Below are 21,991 nucleotides of genomic sequence, written 5' to 3'. Positions count from 1 at the left end.
TAATCCTCTGCCTATCAGTCTGTCTTTTATCGTGTTTTCCCTTTTAGTTGTTGTTTTAAACTTGTGCCTCGCGGTGCATTCTTAACGTAGTAAGGGCACTAATGACCATTGAAGTTGTGCGCCTCAAAAAAAAGTACTGATGAAGTAACTAATAAGAGTTCTGGAGTTTTCGTTGGTTACCATGGTCATGCTATGGATATTGCCAGTGAGATCACACTGCCCCTCTTTCTTGAGAACAATGTTGCTTGAGAAGTCACAGTTTTTACATAACTGATGCCACACTGCTTTCCTTAAATGGAACCCATTGTGTGTGATGTCCACCATTGCTGCATGGTTTGTGGCCACATTTAATCATCCCAGCCAGATGAGTTGAATCTGTGCTCTGACCCTTGTGCATCAGATATACTTGAAACATACTGAGAAACTAGACATCTGTTATTGACCACAAGATCCACACTAACTACTTACATCATCATTGACTACCCCTATGCAGTATTCATAAACCATAATTCAGGGCTAGTAATGGGTGAATGACCCATCCAGACTGTCCCAGTGTATCCACATCCCAGTTGCCTTTAATGTGACAGGATTACTGATCAGCACTCTTTTTTCCTTTTGTCAAAAATTGTGTACAATTTCCATTCAGACTTGTGTATCCATGTGTTTGAGAACTGATTTACTTTCAGAACATTGTCCACTTGGGTTGGAGCAGTTTACAACAACAGAGTGATGATGTGCAGAACTTACACTAATATGGAATACCTCTGACTTTGTTGGAAATAAATGTATTTATTCTTTCCAGAGATTTGTTGAAAAGTCTGTAGGAGCAATTAATTATGTCACAAAGAGGTGTAACTGTTTTAGAAATGCAAAATTGTCCTTTGTTGATCTTGGCTATTACTGATACGTGATTCTGAGTTAACAGTAGTTATATACAGTGTAAACTGGATGTATCTCAGGGTCTTTGTAGAGCTGTTGTACACATGATAGTGGAAAATGTTTTATCCAAATTCAATTTTGTTAGTTGTGCTGTATGTTTTGTTGAAAACTTGTCATTCATGCTTTTCAAATGCAATAGTTTCTGTCATATATATCAAGTGCCCAAACATTCAAAGTCAAAATTGTAGAGAGGATTGAGGCTCCTGAAGTGAGTACTTTGATATAAAGGAACAAATGTGTAGTCCTTTGTTTGATATTAACATCTTTCAGTTTATTGTAACAACTTGAGCTCATATCAGCCATTCAGTGACAACCACCAATTTCAATCTATGCTTTGCAATGACATACACAATTTTGTTGCATTAGCTGAATGTCTGCTCTACAGAGAGACCCTACCAACCAGCTTCTCTCCAGTTTTTACCTGTACTTCATACATAAATAACCCTTCATATACCCCATAGAAAAAAAGATCCATATGTGTGAGATCCAGTGGTCATGTTGGTCATGGGACAGGACCTCCCTATCCAACCAAGTGTTGATTATATTAGTTTTACAGATACTTACAGACATTAATGTTGACATGGGATGGTGCAGCATAATGTTTAAACTACATACTCCAATGAACAAAAAAAGGTATATTCTTCACCAATTGTGCCAGCACATCTTGAATGAGTATCAGGTAAAGTACGCCAGTTACACTAAGTGGCAGCAAATAATATTCTGTTAGTCTTACAAAGTAGGCTTCCACGGCCGTAACTGACTTCACTTAAAACTTTCGAGCTGATAGGTCATGATTGACGCATAAAACTTTCCCCTAACATTTCATCTCCGACTGTGGGAGACATCTTCAGAGGTAAGATGTCTGAAGATTCAGAGGTGAAATATCAGCGGAAAGTTGTAAGCATCCCCCCACAACCTATCAGCCTGGAAGTTATAAGTGAAATGTCCTACTAGTTGATTTTGTACAATTCCACCCTATGCGTTGATAAAGGATTATTCATAAGAGATAAATGTTGTTATGCCATCATAATCCTCATCCTTGAACAAAGTGAATTGTTGGGAGCTAAGTACTGTACTACTGTGAAGTACATGCCAATGAGGGACCTGAACTATGACTTCAAAATCATTTGGCCTCATTACGTGCAAATGTCATTTATGATATGGATACGTTTGCTACTTTACCCGTAGTCTTCATACCATGTTCTTCAAGGTTTGCATTTTATGGGAAACTTGGTCAGAGGTTATTGATAAATTGTGCACGTGCAAATTGAACCCAGTCAAGATAGAATGGGGTGTTAAATCGATAAGATGTATCTTCTTAAAACAAAAAATGTAGTTTATTCGGTATTCATTTGGATGCACCCAGGATTGTTTGTAATGTGCAAACCAGTCATGGCAGGGCTGAGAGATGATATTTTACAAATGTAAGTTAGTCACTGCAGAGGAAAAGGAAATAGGAAATAGGAAGAAAATATGTCCCAGCCAGCTTTGAGCCAGTGCCAGAGAGCGAGCTTGTGGCTTGGGCCAATACTCTCTAGTGGTGGCCAGCAGTCAGTAAGTGATTTATCTTCCATGATTTGTATTAGCAGATGCACAGTGAGTAGAGTGTAAGTGGTTCACATTCCATTGGAATAAACAGGCTCTGCTAATGTGCTGATCTTTCTAGGCAAATTGGCCACAATAAATTATACTTGAACATAACAAAATGCAAAAATTCAAACTAATATCAGACTTGTACTCCTCCCTCCTCTGCAAGAGTTTGGGTTGTTCGGGGAAGGAGACCAGACAGCGAGGTCATCGGTCTCATCAGATTAGGGAAGGATGGGGAAGGAAGTTGACCGTGCCCTTTTCAAAGGAACCATCCCGGCATTTGCCTGGAGCGATTTAGGGAAATCACGGAAAACCTAAATCAGGATGGCCGGACGCTGGGTTGAACCGTCGTCCTCCCGAATGCTAGTCCAGTGTCTAACCACCTCTACAAGATCCACATATATTGGGGAGGGGGGATGGCAGGGGGAGGGTTTAAAGCAAGGCACAAAAGAATATAAAATGTATTAGACTGGCTTAAAAAGTTTGTTTTTACAGTTTGTTTTTACAGTTTGTTGTGTTACTAGCCTGACATTAACCAGATTGTCCTGTTGTTGAGAATGAAAGTGCAAGGTGAAGGTAGTGGCCCTCATCATCCACAGCGGTGCCTCGGGCCTAACATCTACAGAACATGACCAAGATACTGCACCAGTGACTCTGAGAAAGGGACATTTCTATAGTTTCAAGCCGAGATCTGCACTTCATAAATGAGACAGTATGCACCTCAGCCACACAACATGTTCCTCAAATGACCAAAAGAAAACAATAATGTCATCAAGATAAAAAAGACACACAGTGTGCCTCGATCCATATAATAGCAAATCTGCAAATAGTTAAAAAGTAGCAGGGATGTTTCTTAGACCAAAAGACATTCTGGAAATTTGTGCAGCCTAGGAGGTACAAAACGTGCTGTTTTGGGTCTATCCTATGGTGCTCAGAGTTTCTGATTGTAACTTGACTTCATATTTAAGGTGGTAAAATACTTGCAGTTCCTGAAGTGGTCAAGCATTTTGCCAATGTAAGTTAATGGATAAGTACAAGGACTCTTAAGTCAGTTTACCACTCGCATATCGACAAAATAGCCAATAAGTCTTTCCCCAATTGACACTCTGCTTGGATACTATGGCAGTGGATGAGCCCCACTGGATAGAGGAAGGCTGAATTATGCATATGTGTAATTAATACTTTATAATTTTTTCGACTACTGACTGTAAATGGTAATTATGTCTTCTGAACCATGTCTCCTTTAGGAATTTTGTGTTGTGTCAAGTCAGTCACAGGCTTTTCCTCGAAAAACTGTGACTTCCTCCAACATTGGAAATAACAGATATCCATCCTGTTCCGATAAATGCAACTACTTCTCTCTCAGTTGACTGGTAATTGGTGACGTGGCTACATATATTTCTCTATTTGGCAGTGTTTTCATATTCTATAGAGGTTGCTTTCTATGTGTTCTGATACAACGATGGGCCTTCAGACTTTCTGTAAACTCTGTTTATTATGTTTTCCATGATTTCCCTAAATTGCTCCAGGCAAATGCCTGTTAAAGGTCACAGCTGATTTCGTTCCCCTTCCTTGAACCAATCAGAGCTTGTGCTCTGTCTCTAATGATCTTGATTCCGACAGTATGTTAAACTCTAATCTACTGTCCTTCTTTCTTCAGTGGTGTTCCATGTGGAACTGTTACTTCTTGTTTCCCAAAATTACCTAAGCATGTGGTGACAAATATTTCTCCATTGCTCCTCTCATCTCAGCAAATTTTTCTTTTCACATGTACTTTGAGGTTGTCGAGGCTCTTGTTTCTGATGAGTGGCTCAACCAGAAAGAGAATTCCTATCAAATTTCGGTTATGCAGAGAACTCTTCCTGTTGTAACAGGTCAGGGGCTTCATGCAGTGCTTAGGAACACTTACAGTGTCTGTCTCAGCAGGGGCCCCGATGATGGCTATTTTGTTGGCTGTGACCGATGACAGCTGTGTGGCAGCGACTGGGCAGCTGGCAGAGGGCGACTGTGAGGAGGTTGCATCCTGGTAGCATTTGTCAAGAAGTGATTACTGTGGCCCAGCGGCATGTGGCAGTCAGCATTGAAGTTGCTGTGTAATGATTCAGCTTCTGTCGCTGACCCAGCTAGCTTTGGATGCAATACTCATGGCAGGTGTTGCCACAAAAATATGATTGCCCTCGAAAACTGAAAGGTGCAGTTCATGAAGGTGCATAGTGAGCGTGATCAGGATAGTTAAAATGTGGATATCTTTTAGGAGGCATTTAATTATATGGTGTAGATTTTTATGAACGAAAAGAAAGTTTATTCCTTATTCAGAGCACAGTTTGGTGTACTCAGGTTGGTTTGCAAGGCGCCAGCTAGTAATGGCTGGGATGATAGATGATACATTAAAAATGTAAGTTAGTCATTGCAGAACTAGTCAGCAAAGAGTTAGCTATGTGGGAGCAAGTGCCAGAGAGCGAGCTTGTAGCCCGTAGCTGGTTGTGACCAGCTGTCAACACGTAGCTCTTCTCCCATGATCCCAGTAGGGTACACAGGTACCTAGTAAGTAGAGTGCCAGGAGGTTACGTTCCACGGTAACAAACCGCATCAGCTAAAGTGATGATCTTACTTGGCATATAGGCCACAATGAATTGAGTGTTACAAGACAGTATTTTAATGAAAAATTCAGGATAAATATTCAGTGGAGTGAGTGACCTGTACAGAATTTTTTTCTCATACAATCAACACCATTTCGTCAAATTCTGCTGTGCCAGCCGTTTTGTACTGAGAACCGTGGTCAGGTGTTTGTGGCTTCAACAACAGAGTCTCTTGTGAGTTTCTATACATAATGATGAATTTCTTCCCATTAGGATGCTGTGTGTTGTGAAACTTTTCTTTGCAAAATTCGTCCAGACAGTACATTGTGCTGCATCGTACCTTAAACGAACATCTACTATTTCATCTTAACTAGTAGTGATAGACCTTCAATAACCAGCTACATACTGTGAACAGTCGTGAACTCTTTCCTGGACACACACAATGATTTTATGTTGTTTTCCAAGGTACACCACCAACATCAATCCTGCAGGGTTTTTTATCAAACGTAGGTAGTTCAAAAGTGTGTGCAGATTATTATAAATTGATCCATATTTGAGTGCATTTGTATCTTCTGTTACAGAGTAGTCATTGGGTAGGAACAATCCTTCTCAATACATGCCAGGTAATTGAAAGGCCTTCAAAAAAGGATGGATTCTGCTTCAAACTTTTCCACCCACTGGAGCAGTCCATATGGGCACCTAGAGGACCACACAATGAAACGATTGGTGAGGACTGAACCTTTAAATCATATTTTGGCTATGTCATTCAAAATAGATACTGATAGGCATTTAGGATTAAGAACTGAATTAAATAATGTTGTACTTCAATGGGACAAATATTTTGTTAAAGGATGGAAGATTTCTTTTTCTTTCTTTTACTCTTGGAGCTCCACTTCCACTTCATGAACTGTTAAATGTGCTTTCAGCTTGTGAGACAGCTCTGTGACAGTGAAAATAATTTAGCAGTGCAGAAACTGCATTTATATTTTGTGAGGTAACAACTTTACCTGATAGTTCATACAACCCTTGAGATAAAACACGTATAAACAGTGATGGTATTTGCAAGTGATAAATGTTTTATCTGGTATGTAGCATTAACTATTTTGAATCAGGTGGTTGTTAGTGCAGACTGTAATTTTCAGTTTGTGTGATTCATCAACTTACATGCTGTTGCATATCCAAATTACCTATTTTGACAGATTTTCATGTTTGTGTGACATGTGTCATAGTCTTTGTTTTCCCTAAGTTCATTATGCAATGAAATAATATGGGAAACAGTACCTTAAGTCACATACCAAGATTTTACTAAGCAAGGAATGACCACCATGTATGAAAAGTACAATTTTTTCTGGCTCAGTCTGTTGTAGGCAATGAGTGAGCCACTTCGTGGAAGAAGTCGCAGCATTTTAGTAATCTGCATATGCCTTCTTCTTTCTAAGAAGATTGTGCATGCAAACATTGTTTAGTTTGATTTTCCTGTAACTCGATAGAATAATTCTTAAGACTTTAATGTTGCACAGAAAATTTAGTTTTTAGGTTAGACTTAGAGATTCATGAAACTTATTTTCACTTCAAGTACTAATGGTGTACACAGTAAAAGAAACCGATTTTTTCCCCCCAATTGTGATGGGTTTCTTGAGTATGAAATGTTGGTGAATACTTCACTGGTCAAAATACAAATTTTAAATTTTGCGACACCTAAAATTGGTGTTTGTTTCTTTTCTTCCTTAGGTGCTGTTGTTCAGCCATTGCCAACATCTTACCTGATATTCAGAGCACCTTCACAAGCAGCTGGCAAGTGCTGGCTTGATGCTCTGGAGCTCTCTCTCCGTTGTTCATCATTATTGGTTAGGAGTAGTAGTGCCTGTAACAGAGGCTCAGCTGATGCTACTACCAGCCACGAAACACAGTGGAGTGAAGCTGATTATGAGCGCCATTTCAATGATCATGGTAAGTATTAAAGTTTGAATTGTCTCATAAGGCTGTATGCTTGCTTTTCTCCCATAACAATGAACCAACACTCAGTAGTGTATATCTTCTGGAACCTCCCCCCTTTCTCTCCTCTCTCTCTCTCTCTCTCTCTCTCTCTCTCTCTCTCTCTCTCTCTCTCTCTCTCCCCCCCCCCCCTCATCTCTCTTTCTCTCTCTCTCTCTCTCTCTCTCCCACCTCCCCATCTCTCTCTCTCTCTCTCTCTCTCTCTCTCTCTCTCTCTCTCTCTCTCTCTCTCTCCCCCTCCCCCTCCCTCTCCCCCTCTCCCCCTCCCTCTCCCCATATCTCTCTCTCTTCCTCTCCCCCCTCCCCATATCTCTCTCTCTCTCTCTCTCTCTCTCTCTCTCTCTCTCCCCCCCCCCCCTCCCCATCTCTCTCTCTCTCTCTCTCTCTCTCTCTCTCTCTCTCTCTCTGTGTCACACACACACCTACACCTACACCTGCCTCACTTTTGTCATTATGTGGTTGCCTTTACCCCACATCCCTCACCTATATAAACTACTGCAGATTGCACATTTAACACTCCTACCCCTTCCCTGGACTGCTAATTTCATTTTCAACTGTCCAACTGCAGCTGCTCCATAATATTGCATCACAGATTGGCCAACCTCATGGTCCGTGACTTGCCTGCCCCCTTGCTGCACTCTCTCGTACCTACAGCCTTCCTCCCTCCTGGCTCTCAGCCCATCATTACTTCTTCTTTTGCACAGTATCACTGAGCTTCAGCTCCAAATTGCTTTCTCCCCTCCCCCCATTTCCTACTGTCCAGCCACCCTTCTGTCTCATTCTGTTGGTAGTTTGCCAGTGATGTGGATGGCTGTGCTGGTGATAAAAAACTGTATTATTAAGAACCTTTGTGGTGATGAAACTGTGATGACTGTTCTGTAGGAGATACATTTGAGTTACAAATGCATTGAATCAATAACAGCATGTGCTAGAAGCATAACAAAGAAAATTCTAACTTATTTCTGAGTACATAAAAAGTATCATCATTGTAGCTGTAGATTACATAGACAAAGACTTTGAATTCTTAAATAAAGTTTTCCACCAGTTTCATTAATGACACTTTATAGCACTGTGTTTCATATAAGTTCAGAGTATTTCTGAAACTTCCTGGAAGATTAAAACTTCAGAGTTAGTCTCAGTCTGGCACACAGTTTTAATGTGCTAGGAAGTTTCATATCAGATCACATGGCACTGCAGATTGAAAATTTCATTCATAGGATTTCTGTCTCCACACTGCATTAATTATCGTTAGATTTCAGAGTAATACTGTAACTAGATGTAGTTGACAACAATCTGCATCTGCTTTCCTTTCAGTGTTGAAAGTTGTTGCTGTATTTTCCTATATAAGGAAGTGAATTATTTTCTGAATTTCTTTCAACTTTTAACTCTTGCTTCACTGACTTAAGAAACAAAAATTCAGTAAAGCTATGAGAGATTGTGCCTTCAAAACTAACTGGTGGAATTGAGCGAATGATGATATTTCTTATGATAAGATGTTGCTCAAATACAACAGTTTCTGAATTCATTATTATTTGCCCTATCCCTGCCAGATGCCTTGCTATCAGTCAGTAACCTTCTGCGTAGTGTGAGTTCACGCACGCCCAGTCCATATCCTTCAGCATCATCTTCCGGCCCCAGCCCTAGTCCGTGTCCCAGTCCTGGCCCACTGTTTCAGCAGCTGTTTCATGCAGTAACATTCCTGGAACGTGAGTGCCCACCCTCTATATGCATAAGCCCTGCCCCAGTAGAGCCCAGCCCTGGACCTGTGTTTACAGATTTGGATGACCTCAGCCAGCCAGACAATGTACCTGAACAGCTCTCACTGTCAGACTCGGATTCAGAAGGATCAACTGGCAAGCGAGATGAAGTGGGTGATCTGCTGGATGACCCACCTGAGACCATATATGTTCACCATGAGGAACGTCCAGAAGAGTTTGGAAGTGTGAGCACAAAAAATTCTGTTTTTATCTTCTTTGTGATTTAGATGTGAAGTGTGTGTTTACTTTTGACTATGAAGCAGAAGTTATCAAAACTGAAAGTTAAAATTATTGTTTTCAAAGTGTGCCTATCTGTTATAACATGTTAAAGTACAATATGTGACAACCCAGTAGACAGGAAAGAACTTCGTAGGGTGATCATAACTAAACTTCCAGTTTCAAAACACTGTAAAAAAGTGGACTCCTGTTGAGAATGGTGTCAAATTTGAATAGAATGTTATCACAGAAGTGGGAAACATTATGGAAACATTTTTTTAACGAAAATTATACCACTGGATGGTGCTGTCAGGGTATACAAAATAAGACCCAGAGTACATAGCTGTTCCTCAATTTGCATCTGAAATGCACAGCAGGATTGTCTTAGTGCAGGATCATGTGCTGCTGGTGAAGCTCTTTTACAAGAAAGGTGACTGTGTGCCAGTAGCTCTGCAGAAGTTTCAGATGCTCAAGAGAATGAAAAAGGGCCTTGGGTCGATGTCCGCCATGGGTCTGGAGAAAATGATTATGAAATTCAAAGAGACAGTGTGGCAGAGAGAGGAAAACAACTGCTCCAATCTCACCAGGTGTTGTGGCCACAGCATTACTATGGTATGCAAACATGCAGTGTACAGGCTATCGCCTGAACTTTAGATGTGCCCATGAGCACAGTGCAAAAAATTCTATGAAACATCCTGCATTGTTATCCATACAAAATTATTAATGTTCTGGAATTGTTTCATGCTGACTTGCCTGTAAGACAAAATTTTACTCTAGAATTTCTTGCTCACGAAGAAGCAGACAATAATGGCCCTTGAACATTCTGTGGATAGACAAAGCCCATTTTCATCTCCAAGGAAGTGGCAATACACAGCATTTCTGAATATGGGCAATGGAAGGTGTGCTCATACATCAACTGGTGCGACTTCATTCTGCAAAGGTAACAGTGTGGGTTGACCACATCCTTTATCATATAGCTATTTCCCCCCTCCCCCCAGAAGATGGGTCATGCAGGTCCTGTTACCTGTACCATCTCTGGTAAATGAGCACCAATGTTTTTCCAATTCTTTAGCAGCATGACTGTGTGGGGAGGATTATGAAAGATTACAGACCTCCACACATTGCACAGCCAGTGAAACAGCTGCTGCAGAGGCATTTTAGAAAGGCTAGAATTGTCAGCCATTGTTTACCTACAGCCTGGCCATCCAGATCACCTGATCTTAATCATGTTACTTAGGGGTGTTGGGTTATTGAAATATGCTATATTCAGTGCTTCAGTTACAAAACTTAGCTGAATTAAAGGCACAGTGCACAACACAGTCAACAGATTTTTCCCATCCGATGTGGTACGACCTTGCCGTGGTGGATGGGCTTAACTAACTAACAGTACCACAATTGTTGAATACCAAATTTGTGCAGTCATGCACATTGCAAAATACAGTTGGTGTAATGTGAAAATCCCACCACAGCCATCATATTTCGATTCATCTGTCATTTGTAGCTGAACCCATTTACATTAAGAAACTGACAGTGCCATCTAGTGGAAAAATTTTCATTAAATTTTGTTTCCAGAACATTTCTCCATTCAGTTCTACAATAATATCCCCTTCAAATGTGACATCTTTCTGAGCAATGGTTCATTTTTTACAGAACTTTGAAACTGGAATTTTCAATTATAATCACCTTGTGTGTGTGTGTGTGTGTGTGTGTGTGTGTGTGTGTGTGTGTGTGTGTGTTTTGCAGGGGAGGGAATAGAGAGACTGCACAGTGGAGGGGATAGGGAGATTCTTTTGGAGGGAAGTGATATGATGGATTTAAGTGCAAAGCTTTAGTATATAGACTTACAGCAAGCAAGCAAGCACGCACGCACACACACACACACACACACACACACACACACACACACACACACACAGAGAGAGAGAGAGAGAGAGAGAGAGAGAGAGAGAGAGACTGTGGAAAATTGTAGCCAGAGTGAGTCTCATAGAGCACCGACAGGAATGAAATTCACCATGTTATTTTTATGGTTTACATTGTCAACTCACGGAAGAAGAAATATTTCATAAAAATGGCCCTTTCTGTATTCTAGACCTATTGCAAACAGACAAAATCTGTGCTGATAAATTGTGCTGTTATTAGTTATGGGTACACTACAGAGACCCTTAACAGGGAAATTTTTGCTAGTCATCATTGTTGCTGAAGGGTCAACCTGCAAGCAACATGATCACATTTTTCTTAGGATTATATTGTTGAATTCAGTCACTGGGAGCCTATATCCAACAGCCCATGATTTTGATACTCTTCAACATACTGATAGGGGATCAATCAAAACTGGCTCTTGTAAAAGAGTTCAGATCACTAGGCCTTAGTTTCTAAGGAAATAGATAATCGTGATGCATATTATTTCATATTGTCGTTCAGGCAATCTATTCCTGAACTTCATGTTGCCAGTGCACTGGCTCATAAATGTCATAAAAGCATTCAAAACACACATTGTCAGCACCATGCATACTGAAAATAATACACTTTGGTACATGCATATTTCTTTTGCCTAATAGTCGCTGGAAATGAAAATTGGATTATATTCATGGAAATGCACTTGGATTTAATTAGTTAATGGTAATAATGTGTCTGATTAATTGCATAAAATGCTATGTTTTTAAATTATCTACTACTGTATATTCTGTTATTCTGATCTGTTATTATATTATTGTATAAAGTAAAGTTAATCTTCATTTTTATTAAATACTTTAAATTATATATGTGATAAATAAAATAAATGTGTACCTGGATATTTCAACCCATGATGTCCCGATTAGTAAGTAATCACTCTAATTGCAGTGCTGACTTTCCAGTTGAAAGTGGTGAAATGCTCAAACCTGATGACTGTTGACCTCGATTATTTCAAAAACCAGGGCCTAGTGACCTAAACCATATATGAATACATTTAGAGAGAGTAAACTGATTAACTTTATTGTAGGATTGCCTTACCCAAAGGACAGTATAACTCTGGATTAAATTGCCTCATTAAATGTTATACCCACATCTTGTGACAGTATTCTGCTGCATTGAGTGACAGTCTAATGTCGCAAGCTCATATATCATTGTATCATATGTTCTGCAACAGTGAATGACAGTGCATGATTCAAGGCCAAATACCTGTGCCACCGTGCTTTGAGTCCAGCCAGTTTATCCATGAGCTAAGCGTTATCAACAGGCTGTTCTGGACCATGTCACTGCTATTGTGGAAGAATGGAATTTTAGTGTTGAAGGCTGGGACATAGTATGATTTTTCTGACTACACTGGGCAACAATGGACAAAATTATGTTATGAAACTGGAGAATCTAGTTGGCACATGGGAAATGGACATTGGCATATAAAACCACAAATCCAGGATAATGAACTATTAAACACATCATAGCAAAATCCTTTCTTAAATGCAGTACAGCTGAAACCAAGTCAGTTGACACGGTCTCCTGACAGATTTGGTAGGCTGGACTGAAAATAAACTTGCGGTAATCAAGGAGAAGCTCCATGATGATAATCAACTCTACCAATTGGCATTTTCTGATGAAAATATCTATTTTGAATGGCAGAATGTAATGTTTTCTGACCTCTCAGTATTTTCCCCAGCAAACGATGGTCCAGTACCAATTTATAGGCTTCATGGTATCTGTGCTTTTTCAGTGGCCAAAACATGATATTAAGAAGTATGGACTGTTCATTCTGTTAATTTTGTATTTTCTGTAGATGAAACATATTAACACAGTAAAACAAAAAATCACTGCTGAAAGTAGGTTCATTCTGAATTCTTTCATCTTGCAGTTGCTTTTCAGTCAGTCCAATATGGCACCAAACTATGAAGTTAGTATACTGAGTGCTGCAGTATTCAGTTATTTCTTACTGTTGTTTTGCACTTGACTCTGTCCATGTCTTAAGTGCCTCCTTCATCTCTAAAATCCTGTGATTTTCTTGTGGGTTTTCATAGGGTGTGTGCTTTATACTGAGTGTCAACAAGATGTAACTCCCCAGCTACACTTGCCTTTATTTTCCTAAGCAGTACTGAACGCTGTTTAATGTGAGTGGTTCTAGGGTAATATGACAGGCAATTAAAATACTAGCCACTGTCCCTTTTTATGCTGTCAAGTGTACTTTCAACAGACTGTGCCTAAATGCAGTAAACAGTTTGCATTGCAACTGCATGAAAATATATAACTTTATATTTAATTATATCCATTGTGGATGACAAACTGCGGCTGTGATTTAAATTGGTGTTTATTTGGTAATAAATAGGCAACAAGTCGCTTTTTTATGATTTATTCAACCCTGACCATGTTTTTGAGCCACTGCAGGCTCATCTTCAGATGGAGGTGTTACAGAAACATTATCTTGTGTACCAAGTGTAGCTACATAGCGTAATAATGCAGGTTACATGAACAATCTGATGTGAATACCACAAGGCAGTGCGCTGTAAGTACCTAAAACATAAAAAAAAATTTGTGTTCATAAATGTTTCGTCACCGATTACTGAATTTCCATAATTTCCGCCAGCAACGCTAGCACTGCATCTAGCTACACTTGGTCCACAGGATAATGTATCTGTAACACCTCCATATGAAGATGAGCCTGCAGTGCTTGAAAACATGTTCATGGTTGAGTAAATCATAAAAAAGTGACTGGTTGCAAATTTTTTATATATAATCCTCACTGATAAAGGTAGTGCGGTGATTGACATACCAGGCTTGAATGTGGAAGAAGTAGGTTTCAAGCAGTTATACTCCAGCCATCTGTACATACATTTTTTTCCTCCACCATCCTTACATGATATATGCCTGTCTCTGTCTCTGATGACAACAATAAATTTTTAAATTTTAACATTCCTTCTTCGTTTCTTGTTTATCTTGTAGAGTATTATGACACTTTCTCACTGTGATAGCACATCAGAACTCCACATACAGAAAATTTTTTTGTGACATTCTCTTGGTCGAATTATTAGACTGCATGAAATACATTAATGTCCACAAATCTAATGGTCATACAGGTCCACTGAGATGCTGTTACTGTGTGTGTGTGTGTGTGTGTGTGTGTGTGTGTGTGTGTGTGTAAGATGCTTCGCTAACATGTTTACATGTGACAAAGTGTACAAGATACACTGGAAGACCAGCAACAGGGCATGGGAGACACTTGCCACATGTAGTGACCCTTCACTGACCACATATGGAATGTTAGTATGGTGTGTGGTGCCCTCGTATTGCAATACAGGATGCACAACAGCTCCTCATAGTGTGGGTGAGGCCATCCAGCATAGCTTGCAGTACTGACTTCCATTACTGAAGTGTCCTCTAGAGATCAGCATTGGTTTGTGGTGGCAGAGTTAGAACTGTCATGTATTTTGTGTATTTCTGTATTATCCTATCTTAGTTTTGTCCACACAGTGTCACCATAAAGCAACAATTGTTTCGTAAATCTCGAAGATACAAGGTGATCAGAATTATCATGTTATCCACTGTACGGTTTGCAAAGGTTAACAGGACGGCAAGTGATAATATATGAAATTCATTAACTATGTGTCCTGTTCTAACTACTACTTGTGAGGCTGATCGAGAGACACCTTAAAGGCTCAGTTGACTTACCCGATATGAGAAAACTAGTCAGAGGATGGAGAGGAGAATTTGCAATTCATATGATACTTGATATTAAAGTTAGCAACACTGAACCAGTGTCACACTTCTCCACATTAAGTTCTGGTGTGTACAACATTGTACTCGTAACTAGTTTATGAACTGATCTTCAGAAATATTAACATGTGAATTGGACTGTAGCTCAGCCACACTGACATAGAGTATACTATTTTCCTAAGCTGTTATAAGAAATAGCATAGACAGCAATTGGGGGATTTATACCAAATAAATAAACAAACGATGGAGGTGATCCCCCTGGGTATGCAAAATGTGTCAGAACACTGTTGCAGAAACAATGAAAAAAAGCATGCCAAATTTAAATGAAAGCAAAATCTCCAAGATTGGAGATCTTTTACAGAAGCTCGAAATTAAGCACAGACTTCAGTGTGAGATTCTTATAATAGTTCCCACAACGAAACTTTTTCTCAAAACCTGGTAGAAAATGCAAAGAGATTCTGGTCTTGTGTAAAGTATGATAGCAGAAGACACAATCAGTACCTTCTCTGCATGATAGCAATGGAAATAATATCGATGACAATGTTGCTAAACCAGAGCTACTAAACACAGCCTTCCGAAATTCCTTCACCGAAGAAGATGAAGTAAATATTCCAGAATTTGAATGAAGAACAGCTGCCAACAACAGTAATGTAGAAGTAGATATCCTTGAAGTAGTAAAGCAAGTTAAATTACTAAGCAAATCTTTCGGTCGAGACTGTATACCAATTAGGTTCCTTTCAGAGTCTGCTGACACACTGCCTAATGATCATATACAACTGCTCACTGGATGAAAGATCTGTACCCAAAGACTGGTAAGTTGCACAGGTCACACCAATATTCAAGAAAGGCAGTAGGAGTAATCCACTAAATTACAGGCTCATATAATTAATGTCAATATGCAGTAGGATTTTGGAACATATATTGTGTTCAAACATTATAAATTACCTCTAAGAGAACAGTCTATTGACACACAGTCAGCACACATTTGGAAAACATCGTTCCTGTGAAACGTGACTAGCTCTTTACTCACACGAAGTGGTGGGTGCTATTGACAAGTGATTTCAAATTGTTTCTGTAGTTCTAGATTTTCAGAAGTCTTTTGACATTGTACCTCACAAACAACTTGTAGTAAAATTGCGTGCTTATGGAATATCATCTCAATTGTGTGACTGGATTCATAATTTCCTGTCAGAGAGGTCACATTTTTGTAGTAATTGATGGAAAGTCATAGAGTAAGACAGAAATGATTTCTGGGGTTCCCCAAGGTAGTGCTATAGGCCCTCTGCTGTTGTTTATCTATATAAATGTTTTAGGAGACAATCTGAGCAGCCGTCTTAGGTTGTTTGCTGATGATGCTGTTGTTTATCATCTAGTAAAGTCATCAGAAGATCAAAACTGATTGCAAAATTATTTAGACTTGATGTGTGTATGGTGCAAAAAGTGGCAACTGACTATAAATAATGAAATGTGTGACATCATTCACATGAGTACTAAGAGGTATTCATTAAATTTTGGTTACACAGTAGATTACAAAATGATTTAGAAAAGATATCTGTATGTTGCGAAAAGTGACTATTGACCCTAAATACTGCAAAGTATGAGGTCATCCATATGAGTGCTAAAAGGAATCCGTTAAACCTCAGTTACATGATAAATCAGTCAAATCTAAAGGCCATAAATTCAATTAAATATCTAGGAATTACAATTACGAACAACTTTAATTAGAAAGAACACACAGAGAATATTGTGGGGAAAGCAAACCAAAGACTAAGTTTTACTGGCAGAACTCTTATAAGTTGCAACAGATCTAGTAAAGAGACTGCCTACACTATGCTTGTCCGTCCTCTTGTGGAGTATTGCTGCATGGTGTGAGATCTTTACCAGACAGGATTAACACAGTATGTCAAGAAAGTTCGAAGAACAGCAGCACGTTTTGTATTATCAAGGAAGTATGTTTCACTGACATGATACAGGATTCGGAGTGTGTATCATAAAAATAAAGGCATTTTTCACTGTGACGGAATTGTCTTATGAAATTGGAATCACCAACTTTCTCCTCCAAATGTAAAAATATTTTGTTGATGCTGACTACATAGGAAAGAAATGATCATAATAATAAAATAAGGGAAATCAGAGCTTTCAAGGGAAGATATAGGTGTTTATTTTTTCCGCCTGCTGTTCAAGATTAGAATAATAGAGAATTATTGCGAAGGTGGTTCGATGAACCCTCTGCGTGGCACTTAAGTGTGATTTGCAGACTATCCATGTAGATGTAGATGTAGATGGAAATACTAAAATGACTCTTCAGTTAAGATTCCTTCATGTACACAGGCAAACAGAAAATGTGAAGACCCAGAAGGATAGGAGGAAATGAAATGAAACATCATGGGTTGAGAGGGTCTGTCATGTTATTTTAGTGATTACAGAATCACGTCAAGTTTACAAAGAACATTGGGAATGTGAGCCCAATTATTAATATGTCGTTGCACTCCCTCTGCCCTGGATGCATGCACCGATTCGGTTGGGAAGGGTATCATAAAGCTGTTGTAGCCTCTCGTGAGGCAAGCTGGCCCGCAACTGTTTGGTCCTCAAGATTCTGGATACTGGCACTGGGACAGAGTTTACATCCAAGCTGGTCCCACACATTTCTGTCGGGAACAGATCTGGGGATCTTTCTGGCCACAGCATCTATCGTGCAGATAGATGATAGACACCATTGTGCCATCAGTTTCCTTAATCATTATCAACTATTGTAAGGTAACACATATTTAGGCAAGCTAATCAGCTACCCAGTGTTGGAACGAGGCGAGATGCACGGCTGAATGGTAGCAGACCCAGGTCTCAGGGTGCGCCAGGCAGTTCCGGCTTCCGGCTGGGTGACGATGCGCTCAAGTCCAGGTACATAGACTAGCATCAAAGGACTGGATGTGAGTAAATCCAAGTACAGGGAATTTGGTAGACAGACAGTCGCATAGGACAACAGGCAGTGCTATGACGGATTGTCAGACAATCTTACAGCTGTGTAAGTTACAGATCTTTGTGATTTGACAATAACTCTTATCAAATACTAATGCAAATCTGAATACATCTGCGATCTCAGAAAAATTAGGCACGTCCAATGGCACAACAATATTTCAATATCTTTAAAATTATAGAAGTTAATATTTCACAGTGAATAAACATGCACACAGTGAACGCCTGCATTAACAACTTTTAAACACATTATGCGATTTCAACATATGATATCTCCTATGATAGCATTGCACCGAAAGCTAAGTATCTGTATCTGTTTTATTTATTGACTTACGATGTCTTTTTATCTCTCTTTTATTATGCAAATGTCTGTCAGAACATTGTACTCTCGACATTTGTGCAGCAAATGAACACGGCATCAGTACTTCACCTTTTGCCATAATTGTGTTTTTATTAATGATTTTTTTTATTATTTTGGCAGTAATTTTATTTAAATGTTGATTGCATGTGCTATTAAAAACTGTGCTAATTTAAAACTGGTTAGTCACACGTGTAAGCGGATATTACAATTGAGAAGAGAACCAAAAGAAGGAATAAATAATTGTTTAAATAATAATTAATGACAATCCTCCATTTATCATGAGCGCACTTGTGCAAGAATACTAGCTTATTTATTTATGGACAAACTTTCATTTATATTTATTGTGACTTATCTGAGTGTGACAGAATGTTTATAACATTTAATTATTGCTGTATTTTTGTAATATATTAGTTAAGTCTGGGACATGGTCAGCGTAAATCACATCATGTCTGTAGAGCTTAAGGATGATGCATTTTTGGTGGGGATGGGCTTCAGCCAATGGAGAAGCAGGCACTAGCGGAACGCTAGGGGAGTCAAGGGAGCAATTCAGGACATTTTGTGGTGAGTGCTGGGAGAAGGCAGACCTGTCTAAAGTAACATGCGCGATTCAGTCGTGTAGGTGATTGTTTTTGGGTGGTGAACGGCTGCTACAGTACTCTAACTTTTGAAGGAACTTTATATTCCCAGAGGTCTAAATGTGCTCCAGAGTAGAACTCTTAACTTTTGCTGCTTGATTTATGGAACTGAGAATAGACGGAATATGAGTGACTATTCTTTATATCATGTGTGTCAATTTGTGAATCATCATATTGAACTCTGAACTATTTTGAACTGATGTATCTTTCATGTATTGTGATCATGAAATGGACTCAGTTTTCGCTAATCTTTGATGACTATTTCATTTGGGGATTTACTACCATTCTCTAAATGCTCTCAATGTAACTTCACTGCATTTGATAAGGGTATTTTCTGTCTATATTTTAACTGAATGTCGTAGGACCACTTCCCACTTGCGGTGTCCTTTCATGACTGAACATTATTAAACGTAATTCTATGTCTTTATCAATTACAGATGTTACAATAGAATCTTTTTTATTAAATTATTCATTTAACTTTTATTTTATATTTCTTTGTATTTTATTAACTTGCAATTCTGGCCAATGCATAGACTATTTGATGGCAGGAACACAGCTACAGGTTATTATTTTCTGCGAATTAGCTGCAGGGCATGAAAACAGACGTGTGGCTCGACCCTATTGCTACATTGAGCTATTCTTTTTAAACAGTGCTGTACATAGCCCAAGTATGTAAAGTACAAGCAACTGCAGGTGAAGACTGAACTGGTTTGCTTATATGAGATGCTGTTTAGGAAGAGCAGCTAATCAGCAGTAACCATTACTTACTGTCACATCATGACCTGAAGTCATAGCCAATGGCTTCACACTCCAGACACTAAGGGTAAGATCATTAGCCCTCCTAAACATTGGAAGAATGGGACCAGTCCCCAAGTCATCACGAAACTCAATTATGATCACCTGGGGTGGTGCAGAACTGCACTACATTGGTGAACATAATGCTATGCTATTAATCAGCAGTCAATCCTTCCCGGTCATGACACCACTCGAAATACATCAGTTGGTGTTTTGATGTTAATGGTATCCTATGCGTGTCAGTAATTCCATAGTCTGGCTGGTGCTAGTCTCTGACCAATGGTGCAGGATGACACAGAATGGTACAGGGGTCCATTGCTTGTTTGCAAATCTGCTTGATGTCCAAAATGGCAATGCTGTCTTGTGGTGGTCAGATGTCGCCAACAAGAACCTTGACAAGTATGCCTGATCTCATTTTTCCACACAGTCTAACACTGGACCACTGCCACATCTGAATGCCCCATAAATTTGGATATTGCATGATTCAACCATTCAGCCAAATGGAGACACACAATGAGGCACCTTAAAAAAAAACTGCTGTGTGCTAATAATGCTGTCCCACACAAGTATGCTGCATCACTGTGGCCTTTGAAGTTATCATTAAACATTGGAAGTTGTTTACTCTCCTTTTATATCCTACCAGGCCTATAACAGCACTAAATACAAACGGCACTAATGCACTCGGGTAGTCAGTCTACCTGTTGCAGATATTGCAACACTAGTCATATACATACTTGCTAGTGATGAGTACATTTACAAAGTTACATTGGTATCTGACCACATCTTCTGTGTGCTTCATGCTTTTTGTGAAGCAGTTTATGTGGATAAGGTTCTGTGTGATTACCTTATTGTCAGCAATATGTGTGTGTTTGTATGAAATTTAATGACATGAAATGTTGCCAGTAGTGTGCTGCATATCTATGATTTTAAAGAAATAAAGGAATGCCAGTTTCTCATTGTCCAAGTTGGAGAACGTAGTGATCCTAGTTTTGTGTTTCAGGAAATTGCTTCTTCATTCTCAGCTTCTTGTTGGATTATAATGGAGTATCTATTGAGTAAAAAAATAGGAAGAGAATTTCACATTTCATATATTCTGCAGAACTTTGTGATAGTCACAATAAAGAACATAAATGATCATGCCACCCACACCTCTGTCTTTGATGATAGATTTAGCATAGCCATTAGTTCACCACCTGAATCACAATAGTAGTATTTCATGTGAAGTCTTACCACACATACTGAGTTTATGAGAGCTAATCAAAAATGTTTAATTTTCACCTCACAAAAAAAAGGTCAGACAGTGGCCATTAAACTTAGTGGTAGTGTTAGTCCATCTCCACATATTCACTCTTCAATACAACTTGTTTCTCAGCAGTGGATAATGTTGCAGAGACCTTGGTTGTATAAGTCTGCATTTTGTCTGTCAGGAAATGTATCACTGCACAAATCACCAGCTCAACATTCTGGAAATGCCTGCCACACAAAGATTTATTCATCTGAGGAAAAAGGAAGTAGTCACTGGTGCCCTGTCTGGAGAACATGGAAAGGGGGTTGGGGCTGGGGCACAAAAAACCAGCATGTGTGACTGTATCCTGTGCACAATGGTCTGGGGCTTTGTTATAAAGCAAAAGCTCCCCCTTGAACATTCTCGTGCAGTGCTTCATCGTGAAAGACTCCCAGAACATCAGGAGGTTTCTGTGGTATGATCCTGTGCCAGTTTACCCTCTTAAAAGTGTAATCTGTCAGCACCACTCCTTGGTAGTTCCAAAAAACACTCTGCATCACTTAGTCCAATGATGCATGGATCTTCACCTTTTTTTTGATGGCGGTGGATCCACGTTTCCACTGCTTGCTTTGCTCCTTTGTTTTGGTGCCATAGTGAAACACTCAGCACTTGGCCCTGGTGACCAAGTGCGTAAACAATGCATCTGGATTGGCTTGACTCAGCTGCAACATTCTCACTGTTGCATCAGTTTGGTAGGCTTTTTAAATGAGTGTGAGTAGTTGTGCAACCCAGTGGGTGGCAACCTTTCCCACATTCTAAATATTGTACAAGATATCGAAAACTGATCCAGGGCCAATTTTTCACTTTTTTCCTAATCCCTCAGCTGAGATATACGTGTCTTTGAGCAGCAGGGCCTCTGCTTCTGTTGAGATTTGTGGTTCTTCACAGAGAGATGCCATTTTGTTTTCCATCATTCATACTTGTCTGAACACACTGGAAATGTCTGCACCACCTAATCACAATATCATGGGTTGGTACATTGTTGCTATACCTTTCCACCAGGATGAATTGTTGCAGTGTTGTTCCCCTTCAGATGCAGAAAATGAACTGCGTGGTATTTCACTTGATCAGAGGGCTGTGCCATTTACTGTTTGGTGGCCATTCTGTCACAGTGTGTGTTGGTGGTGTTCGAATTTAGTGTTGTCACCAGCCCTTATAGGATGTATCTGTATCTAAATCTAAATCTC

At 39.4% G+C, this 21,991-nt stretch overlaps 1 protein-coding gene across 1 annotated transcript in view; it reads left to right on the top strand.

The window, feature by feature from the left end:
- LOC124556513 (oxysterol-binding protein-related protein 8) overlaps positions 1 to 21,991 on the top strand; it is a 218,285-nt gene that overhangs the window by 83,765 nt on the left and 112,529 nt on the right. Inside the window, exons 7-9 of the mRNA XM_047130467.1 lie at positions 5,690 to 5,834; positions 6,840 to 7,058; positions 8,879 to 9,045. Coding sequence (XP_046986423.1) covers positions 5,690 to 5,834; positions 6,840 to 7,058; positions 8,879 to 9,045 — 531 coding nt within the window. The remainder of the gene's footprint in view (positions 1 to 5,689; positions 5,835 to 6,839; positions 7,059 to 8,878; positions 9,046 to 21,991) is intronic.

The sequence above is a fragment of the Schistocerca americana genome, chromosome X (genome assembly GCF_021461395.2).
Source record: "Schistocerca americana isolate TAMUIC-IGC-003095 chromosome X, iqSchAmer2.1, whole genome shotgun sequence".
In the NCBI taxonomy this organism is placed as follows: Eukaryota; Metazoa; Arthropoda; class Insecta; order Orthoptera; family Acrididae; genus Schistocerca; species Schistocerca americana.
This window is presented reverse-complemented; position numbering and strand designations above follow the sequence as displayed.